The sequence below is a fragment of the Glossina fuscipes genome, unplaced genomic scaffold (assembly GCF_014805625.2).
Source record: "Glossina fuscipes isolate IAEA_lab_2018 unplaced genomic scaffold, Yale_Gfus_2 60, whole genome shotgun sequence".
NCBI classification, from domain to species: domain Eukaryota; kingdom Metazoa; phylum Arthropoda; class Insecta; order Diptera; family Glossinidae; genus Glossina; species Glossina fuscipes.
The window spans coordinates 6,626,944-6,637,992 of NW_023998432.1; the positions used below are offsets into that span (position 1 = coordinate 6,626,944).

Below are 11,049 nucleotides of genomic sequence, written 5' to 3' on the forward strand. Positions count from 1 at the left end.
AACCACAATGCCATTTTTTTAATAAATTTGTTGTTTATGTTATGTTGATTTTTTATTTTTGGTTCTAAAACCGTTCTGTTTATCACTTGAGTTTTTAATCCATATACGAAAATGACTCCTCATTGTGTGAGAGTTCTAAGCATATTGATGTGTTATTCCAATGCGCCTAATAAGACCTATGTGGAAACGCAATGAGAAGCCGCGCTAGTAAAGCAAGTAAATAAAAGGAAATCGTTGTAAATAAAAAAAAGCATATGGTTTAAAAATCAAGACAGAAGAAATAAACATAAATGCAAACAACAAATATGTGAAAAACAGCGATCAGAAATTTAATGTAAAAGCAAATTAATAAAGTAACGAATAAAGAAAAAATGACTTCAAAAGAAGAAGCTTAGAAGTACACTTCACTGATTCAGTCTAACAACGCAAATAAATTGACAAATATATGTAACATTGGACATGAACAGCTTTTCGTGCTTGTTTTTCATCCTTTATATATTAAAATTTAAAGTCATATAAAATCAAAGAAAGTTAAATATATACAAAATAAACATAAATTAAATAAACAATTTCTAAATTTAAAATAAATCGTCTTGTTTTTCCTTAAGCGCTTTTTCTCTTTGTTTCATTTGCGTTTATATATATGCGAAACTATACAATTTTCCAATTTTTCCACAATCTCGTAAAAAGTCGGTACAGTTAAACTTTTATACCGAAAATAGAAACGCATGATTGTGTTTGAGCCCTACTTGTGTTCTCTCCTTTAAGTGAAGTTGATTGTACAATAAAGTGCTTACATTAAGCTTAGCGAAGGTAATCGTATCATCGAAGGAAACAAAACTATGAGAACAAATGGAGCAAAATTAAAGCAACTTGTTCATTAACACGCGATCAGTCGTTTAAGTAGTTTTTGTAGGAGCATTTTATTTTTTTGTTTTGTTTATTATTTTGAAAAATAATATTAATATATTATATTAATCAGCTCTATAAAAGGAGAGTTACATATTTTGGTGATATCTTATTAGAACGGATTTGTTAAATAAACAAAAAGTGCAAATAAGGAAAAATTAGGCAATGCAGCGTTCGCATTTATGGTACACGTAATAGCGTTTAAGAAATTCGATAATAAATCGAAATACTTGCAAATAATGACTAATATATTTAAAAAAAGCAGTATCTACTGGTGAATTGCTTTAGGAGTTATCCACATAAAATTATTTTACGGTCACTGTCACTTTACTCATCTTAATAATTCGAGGATAAATTTATTTTAATATTTCAAAGTTAATTTTAAATTTGAAAGGGAATGGAACCATACAGTTCCAACGCTGTACAAGTAGAACAACATGATGTAGAGAATGGTTTATATTCGCAGGCATTCATGACTCCTTCCCAGCAACGTATCGGAACTCAACGTCAACCATCTATTGATATGGAGGAAATCCCTCTGAATAATCTTCATCAGGAGACCGAAAATAAACATCGTCTACGTCAAATATTTTCACACGTAAGGCAACGTTAATACATTATGACTCGTTTAGAAAGTTTACTGAGTGTTGGTATGTAAAGTGTATTTATATATTTATTCACATTCATCTGTACGTATGTATTTTATGCATTCCTATGCTCTATCGAATTTATATCTGCTTACTTAAATTATGCCAAAAACATTTAGTATATCTGGAATAAATTATACTTATTTCTTTGATTTATTATGGTCCTTCTTCATTATAATTCGGTAATTTAACATTTTTTATATAACACAAAAACCCGATAAATCGAATAAAATAGTCACAATTTCAATCTGTAAAGTGTACGACCGACATAACTTATAATAAACGTAACATTTTCCCGTATGCACATATGCCTGCCTGTAGAGGTTATCAGAGATAACTGAATGACAAGACATCTTAATATTATGTACAATACTTATAGCTAGTATAATCTCAGGCACTTTTGGTGAGTAGTTGTTAGTGACAATAGCAACGCTATTATTTAGCAGCCATTTACCGTTTGCTCTCCCATTGTCATTATATGCATGGGCCAGAATTCTGTTAAACTCCTACGAAGTAATGACGCCGTGCAGCCTGCCTGGAGATAAAACCATTAGTGCTCATGGTAAAAAGAGTGACAACGAGAATAAGGCGGTGCAACTCCCAAAAGGGCCTTCAGCGCAGCCGCTCACCCTCCATTTGATGTGGCAGCTTTACTTGCTGAAACCCTAACCTTAGCGAGGAGGAAGACGGTAATTTCATCTGCTACCAAAGACTCCGATTCGGTGGAGGCAGCAGACATATTTGTCGTAAGTACTAGATGGCGGCCTCAGACTCAATCTCAAACTTTGAGAAACTTCGCTGGTATTGATGTGGTAGGATCTCTTACACCTACAGCAGCGTTTAGATGATACATTTACATCTAAATCTGTACCTAATTCTAAAGTGAAATTAGTTGGCGTTGCTATGAATTTGCGGCTTTCAAATTAGGGTGACCAGCATGTGGTTGTCTGCGTCTGATTTGTTTGTCTACTCACAGAGCGTTAGTCTTATTCAGGAAGTGTCTAATTTTTGAGACGCAGTGATATTTCGATCATTACGGAATATGTTGGATTTTACGTTCTATGTTTTATATCGGTTCCGTACAATTCATTCTTTGAAGATATACGTAGTTTGAGCTCAATGCAACTGAATAAGGCGCACAATTCAAGTAATAAATTACTGGATTTAGAGTGTTCGAATACAATAGGTCTATTGATAACTCGAGGTAGTCCCTCTGTTCAATCGGAAGATGGTTTTCATCCATCGATTTGTATTTCTTTGTGGACCGATTTGTACAAACACAATAAACTTTACAACAGCGTACACGAATATAACTTTTTTAAAGCCAATTATGAATTATTGCATATTCAGTCATGTTGTAAAACGGAACTCTAATATTACTTAATAGCTTGTTGATTATCTTTGATTACGCATTGAATTCAATACTTCCGTACTGAATTCAAGTACGTCTACATGACAGCCATGGCGGATGAAGGAGCGCAAAGGTATTAAAAACTATAGAAATAGGCTCTTTAAAAGGTTTAAAAAAATTGGATATCCTAGAGTTTTCGCCTCTTACATGCTTGCCAAACAGGTCAATAATAGGTGTTACTCAATGTATTTAGAGAAAGTGAAAGTAAACTTCAAAAGGAATTTTAAAAGTTCTTCTACTTTTTGAATTTAAAAAGAGGAGCTTATTGGTCGTCTTGGCACATGCTTATGGGGATATTGAATCATCTAATACTCAGACTATTTCTAACGTGTTTGAATTTGTATACTCTGGCCAAATTCAAAGTGTTGTTGTTTGCTATCCCTATCATACTGAGAATTATGATATTTCGTCTAACATAAAATTCTCATATTCCGAAGTTTATAGGGGTCTTCGTCGGGTAAAACGTTCATGCCTTCGTGGGAGAGCGTTTTATTTAAATCGCATGTTTCTGAATATAAATTAATGAATCCGAAGTACCTCGAGGAAGGGATCTAGGACCACTTTTCTTTTGCCCGCTTATAAATAATATCCCTAATATAATGCAACATTCTGGTGTACTAATGTATGCAAGCAATGTAAAACTTTTTCATTCTTCTCACAATTTTAACAGTTTCCGTCGCCTTAAATTTGATTTATTTTTATTAGCTGAATGGTGTAAGCCAAATGGATCTCAAAGGTGGTCGGAAGAGTTTAACGACTCTTACGTAACGAAATTCCCCTAGTTGGATAGGCCTCTGTTGTCTCGCAGTTATCACTATTATATTGCTATGATTGAATCAATCCAAATTGATTCCTGTTGATTGTCTTACAGGGATCAGCATGGGATACTAAGAGCACATTACCTTCGTATGAGCATCGGTTACTTCTGATCAATTTATCAAAGCTCGAACGTAGAAGATGATTTTTGGAATACGCTTTTCATTGAAACTTATATAAGGCGCCACTTCGTCATCTCTTTTGCTTAGTAGGCTTGATTTTCATATTCCGTCACGAATTTCAAGGATTTCCTTTCACTGCGGTTGTCCCAATGTAGGAATAATTATGAAATCTTTTCTCCTTTTCGTGTTTTATGTAAACAATTTAATGATTATTGTTACTTATTTCCAATAGATAATCGAAGCGGTTATGTAAAATCGTTGTTGGTTAATGTACGCAATTTAGGTTGTCACTCAATAAATTCAATTTGTCTTAGGGCGAATTTGCGACACTCATGATATCGGCCATGGTAGTTGAGTTGCTTATTTTTTACATTTAAATATTTTATTAACAAGTTTTTTATCATTTCCATGGTTTGTTTAATGGTTATCATAGCAGAAAGACTGGTAACTACTTCAAATGGAGTAGTTATTAGACTAACTTTGGTTTTAAATTAGGAATGGGAATTAACGCTATAATGTGTAGTTTTCATTAGGATTATTTTCCATAAAGTATTGAATTAAAAGCCGTGTTGTACAGGAAATTAAATGATGAATTTAATATTACATTACTTTATCGGGTTGCTCTATTGATATAATGTAATCTGATTTTGTATAACTCATCTAATTTAACTCATAAGGTTACTTGGTATTGGCTGTATATTAGCTGATATTTTATGTTAAATAAATAAGTAAGTGAATAAATATTGCTATCAAACATTTATATAGCAAAATCATATAGATGTCTGTGTTTTTAAGTCAATGCACTTGGTTAAAATATGTTATGTTAGGTTTCGAAACAGGTGTGCGGCGTCTATAATCATGTTCGTAGGCGATCACAATTACTTTATGGGGTATATTCCATGTACCAATTACCAATTTCTACCCTAGTCTCTATATAACAAAGTAGATGAATTTAAGAATCAATACATCCGTCTCTTTTATGCGCCAAAATAAATATGGTAACCCATATTTTAGTCGTGAGATAGGTATAAGCGGAGATGCAACTGGCCAAACGTACAAAAATAATTAGATTTAATTATAGATGATCCGCCTGAATGGCCGAGTAGCAAGAGTCTCGACTAGCAACTCAATGGTCGTGGGTTCCAATCTCAAGTGCGGTATAGTTTTTAATAAAGCCGAAAGCCTTAGATGCTAGTGCTTTAAGACTTTAATCTTAGAATTTATTCTTTGACTACATTTATAATAATAATAACAATAATAATAAGATTATATGATTGGTGTACTAAGGGTGAATATATATAGCGACCAATGCATTTTCGCGTCTATTCAAAAGCAAATAGATTAATAAAGACAGGGAATTCAGTTTGTGTATTATCAGAGACAACTAAATGACAAGATGTCTCAACACCTGGTTCAAAATGCAAACTAGTAAACTCTCACGCCCTTTTGGCGTTTCTATTATCAATAACAGTGATAGCACTGTTAATTTGCACAAGTTTAGTCGATTGCTCTTTCATTCTCATTTTTTCCATGGGTGAGAACTTTGTTAAACTCTTCACTTTATCGAGCGTGTATAAAGCAAAATCAGACACAAGTAAATATATAAGCATTCTACCATTTTATTCAAAATTGGGGTTAGGAGAATTTCAGGCACTTTTTATGTGTCCGTTATCAATAACAGTATATTCTGTTAATAGTTCCTTGGTGACGCAATAAACTACCAAATAATATGTATGATATAGCCCATATTCACTTAACAACACAGAATTGTACACGCTTCTACTTTGCAAACGTTTGAGAGAATGCGACGTCATACCAAGAAACTTAGCAGAATCTATGCCCATACAAACAGTAAGAATGAAAGAGAAAGCATGCAAATGTTTGTTAATTAAATGCATTACTACTGTTATTAATGACGGACACATAAAAAGTGCCTAAAATTCTCCTAATCGTGATTTTGAACAAAACGTTGGAATGTTTATACATTTAGTTCGCTTTGATTTTGCTTTATAAACGTTCGATACAGCTTAAGGGTTTAACAGGGTTCTCGGCCGTGCTAATAATGAGAATGAAAGAGCAAGCGACTAAACTGCTGCTAATTAACAGTGCTACTACTGTTATTGATAAGAGAACACCAAAAGTTCCTGAGAGAGTTTGTGCTTTGAACTAAATGTTGAGACAGCTTGTCATTTAGTTGTCTTGGGTATTACACTAAACCAATGTTTCGAAGTTTAAATTCGGAGTGTTAAAATTTGTTTGTTGTGATTAGTCACCTTTATCTCTTATCTTCTCCTTTTAGTATGACGCTGATAATGATGGACTCGTGAATATACATGAGTTGAAAGGTCTAATAGAAGCAGGTGTCTGCCGTGATATACCATATCACATTGCGGAACAAATCCTTTCTCTATCTGATACGGATTTTAGTGGACAATTAAATTTTGAGGAGTTCTGTCGTATGTCTCAACGACACAAATGGCTTGTACGTAATATTCTAGCCCGTTACTGTCGCTTAATTGTGCCGCCGCCGAAATCTTTAGAAGGCGACCAACTAGGTTAGGGATGATGGAGACTATGGTTGTTGTATGTGTGTTAATGAACTTATTTATATACGTAGATGGAGCCTATGAAAAACAGATGTCGATATGTCCACCGCCACTAACAATGGTTGTATTTTCACTTGTAGAAATCGTCATGTTCCTGATTGATGTCATTCACTTTCAGTAAGTACTTTTAATATACACTTAGGTATATATGCATATGGAAATTCGGAAATGCGGAATATTTAGCAAAAAATGGCGTTATGTATACGTTTGAATATATATAAGACCAATGTATTGTTTATGCTGTCGTATTGTCATCAAATTTCAAAGTTTTGCATTTCATATTTTTTGTAAATCCTGCTCATGAATATTAAAAATAATAGCTTTTGCGATGTAAACGCTTTGCTTTTGTGAGAACAGTTATGAGAGATTCAAAAACTTGGGCTCTCGGTTCCAATCAACTTAGTATACCGAAGTACGATTACTTAGCGATTTTCGTAGACAAATTTTGAAAAATGCAAATTTTTTAAATAAAAACTTTTTCAAAATAAAGCGTTATTTGGGTAGGGGATGTAAAAATGGTCGATTTAGTCCCTTTTCAATAGGCTCCTTTCTTGGGCAAAAACATGTGCAGAGGTTCTTTTCTGAAAATTGTGATATGTAGACTGTGCAAAAAAGTTTATAGACGTACATTAGACATACAGAAACGGGCAGGCAACCACACGAGTTTATTGAGAATCGAGAAAGTTCTTTTCGACGATAAGCTTGGTCTATCTTAAGTTTTGTAGGCATATCCGCACTAATTTAAGGTATCACAAGTAGCGTAACGTACAAAAATTAGGTAAAAGATTTTCAATCCTGAATGCATCAACAGCAACAAAAACAGCAAAAACACAATGATATTATTTTCAACTTTTCATATTTCTCTGAAAATTTTTGTATTTGCTAACTATACACTCCGCATTATTAACGGTTGCATCTATGCTTGACTCATTGTAAATAGAGACAACCTATGGCTGAATATATTGGGTTTAGAGTGTATGTAATATTTTGCAGAGACGATTCTAACAATAACCATCGCATTGGTGAGAGCACAACTGGACCAGCGGCCATTTTGTTTATTTATAATCCCTATAAACGATATGAAGCGTGGCGTTTTATCAGCTATATGTTTGTGCATGTGGGACTTATGCATCTCTTTATGAACTTGATTATCCAAATATTTTTGGGCGTAGCCCTAGAACTAGTGCACCATTGGTGGCGAGTGGCTTTGGTTTATTTGGCTGGAGTTTTAGCCGGATCCATGGGTACTTCACTGACAAGCCCGCGTATATTTTTGGCTGGCGCTTCAGGAGGAGTTTATGCGTTGATAACGGCGCACATAGCCACCATAATTATGGTAAGATGAAAGGAAGGGTAAAAAAAAGGTAAAAAAGCTATATTCGTTTAAGACGAATTTTATTTCTTCGTATATGTCTTAATTGTTTTGTGCGAAGTTGATAAATTTTTTGTATTCTTTTGGGTAGTCAGTGTATTGTGCTACCGCATGACTTAGAAGACGGTAGATGCAATTATCAAATTGGCGTACGCATGTTTGTGTTTTGATTCGGTAAATCACCCTCTATAAGAAATAATTATTAATTATCTCAATCAAAAAATACTTATCAAAAATCTAGCAAAAGCTGGGACCATCCAGGCGGCTTAAGCTGTAATCAGTCTGTCGTTTACGGTGACAATAGCAGTTTTGATAATTGACTTAAAAAGAAAAAAAGACGGTAGCACTATTTAATACGTGTCAGCAATTGATTTATCTACATATGTGCCGATATATATATTCTATATTTATTTTAATTTTTGCGATTTACGATCGTGCAACCCTGCCTAAATTTTAATCAAGAATGTATCCGTTTTTGGATTTTAAACCCAGGCTAGATCTCAATTTAGTCAATTTTCTTTGAGCTGTTTTAAAAATCTTTATAATTCCTAACAATGGTGACGTTAACTGTTGACCTTTTTTTAGATATTGATATTAAGTGGATTAAGCCAATAAGAAATGTGGCTTATATGTTCAAATTATAGATTATGCTGATTGTTTGTAATATTTATATATAATTAATTGTTTTTATATAAATTAAGAAAAACTGAGTCATCTGCTAGTTGAGGCCAATATGTTAAGTGTATTAGGACATTGCAAAGATGTAAATAGTGACGTAAAATTAAAGTTGCAAATTTTAGCTGAAATTAGATTATTTTAGAGATAAAATTAAGTACGTAAATATAAGGAATAATAAAAAAATCGTTAGCAAGTTAAAAAGACAAGTTTGGTTTTACAATAAAGCAAGTTAATCTCCTAAGAAGAGCATTGGTTTTTGCTTTAAAGAGATTACGGAGCCACGCTAAATCAAAATTTAGAAGATTTTTCGTGAGCTTTTTTTGAAAACCTTACAATTCTTAACAATTGTGACGACTTTAGTTATCAAATGAGACACTTTTTTCTTATACGGTCATTTTTACTCGGTTTTGAAATAGCACGGTTTACCAATGCGGCCAAAGTGCGCTTTTTTACAATGAACGTTTTTTTTAGTGGCATATTTTTTTGACTTCGTTAATGACTTTGGCTACTACGGAAAATACTTGACTTTTATGATCACGTATTTATTTACTCCGTTGTACTTCAACTTCTACTATTTTGTGTTAGAGTGTTCAGATTGTATGACGCGATAAATTTTCAATAAAGTTATAAAATTTGGTATTCATATTAAAATTTTTTCTTAATTCTAAGGTGAAGTTCAACTATTAATGGCTGATTTAATTCACGTAGGCTTGAAATTTGCTACAAGTATAAAAAAACATTGTCGCACTCAAGATCTCGACAAGGAGGGTGCATTAAAATGCGAATGTAACCTTAAGTGTTATGTAGTTGGATAACAAGAATTATGTAAGCAACTTCAGAAGCCAAGAAAAAAGTTCTAGTAATAGACTTTATAACACCAAAAAGCCAACAGGGGCTGTTAAGAACGAACGAAATTCTTCAATTGTGCTGGACATATCTGATGCATCTAGTAATGATAGCATTTTTGGCACAGTCTGTAATAAATATGCACACTTGTTATCAAGTATCACTGAATAGTTGCGAAATTGATTTTTATTTATTTTTTTGTAATAAGTGGATTTCGTTGTTTTTTTGCACGGTTTTTTTGGGAAAATAGATAGAGTTTTTTTATCTTACACGGGTTATTAAAAATTGTGGAACACATCCACAAATTTGGCATATATATAATATGTTTTTTTTTAATGATTTTTTAAAATGATTTTCGAAGCAAGTACCTGTCTTGTAAAGAAAGATTTAAGTTTACTTGCTTCTTTACGAAATTTATCAAAAATTTTTAAAACATGTTGGGCCGCCATTTTTGTAAGTTTTAATGATTTTTAATGTTTGTGCTTGTGAATATATAGAATTGGTCCGAAATGGAGTATGCAATTGTACAACTACTAGTATTCCTGATATTTTGCTTAACTGATCTGGGTACATCTGTATACCGTCACGTCACCGACCAGCATGATCAAATTGGGTACATGGCTCATTTATCTGGTGCAGTCGCGGGTCTCTTGGTTGGGATAGGAGTGTTGCGTAATCTTGAAGTACGCCGCTGGGAACGCATACTCTGGTGGATAGCAGTTATTTTCTATTTTGCCCTAATGATGACTGGCATTCTCGTACACGTCCTTGTACCTGATTATTTTCCACGGCCGGAATATAATTAAAAAAGGTTTACTTATGTACGCCCATAGGCTATAATTAAGCTATACTACCTATTCGTATGGTAGGTTAAGACATCTTGCCTCATCTGTATGTATGTTTATAACTTATATACATTTATGTGCATATTTGCGCAAATATTTATTTATTCTCTCGCTTCTAATTCATTATGAACAATTACATATATTCGCCCATATATGTGCATTTGATATAATATAATTTATTATTATTATTATTATTATTATAAATTTAGCCAGAGAATAAATTCTAAGACTAAAGTCTTAAAGCACTAGCATCTAGGGCTATCGGCTTTTATTAAAAAACTCTACTCGTAAGTTCATTAGTATTTTTTTATATTCTAATTTCAGTGCATTTTATTTCAATAAAATTACGAATGTTAACCGACACATAAATTGCTGTGAACAGTTTTACCAAGTTGTCTTTTAAATTAAAAGTTTCTCTATAGTTAGGCTTTAGGATTTTTTTTATAAAGTGAATGTTTGAAAATCATTAATTAAAATAGTTTAGTCATTGTGAAAGATTGTTTCCGTGTCAAATGTCGAAATGATGGGACGATCCGGTACAGTCACAGCATTAACAGAAAGGGTCATATAACCACAATGCAAAACTTATTTTCCAAAATATAATTATTATTAAGTCTTACAGAATGCACTTTTAAGTCCGATAAGTTTGTGACTTTCTGAACTTCACTAGGGGATGTAAAATAAGACTGTTGTCCATGAAAATGGTTCGTACATAGTTTAATGACAGAAATTCGAGTTGTGAGAAAACGGACGACCTATTTTAAACTTGACTATACATACAGCCGCTGAAGATGGAG

General features: G+C 33.0%; 1 protein-coding gene across 2 annotated transcripts; it reads left to right on the forward strand.

Annotated features, from left to right (window-relative positions):
• Window positions 1-864: 864 nt before the first annotated feature.
• Window positions 865-10,452, forward strand: LOC119637565 (protein rhomboid). Of its 2 annotated transcripts, none has more exons than XM_038033670.1 (5): window positions 865-1,507; window positions 6,205-6,460; window positions 6,523-6,628; window positions 7,484-7,847; window positions 9,905-10,452. In XM_038033670.1, the coding sequence occupies exons 1-5, from the start codon at window positions 1,307-1,309 to the stop codon at window positions 10,211-10,213; spliced, it is 1,236 nt and encodes a 411-aa protein (XP_037889598.1). In that variant the 5' UTR covers window positions 865-1,306; the 3' UTR covers window positions 10,214-10,452. The 2 variants fall into 2 exon arrangements, with proteins under 2 accessions (XP_037889598.1, XP_037889600.1); XM_038033672.1 differs by having other exon boundaries at window positions 871-1,507; window positions 7,505-7,847.
• Window positions 10,453-11,049: the final 597 nt, after the last annotated feature.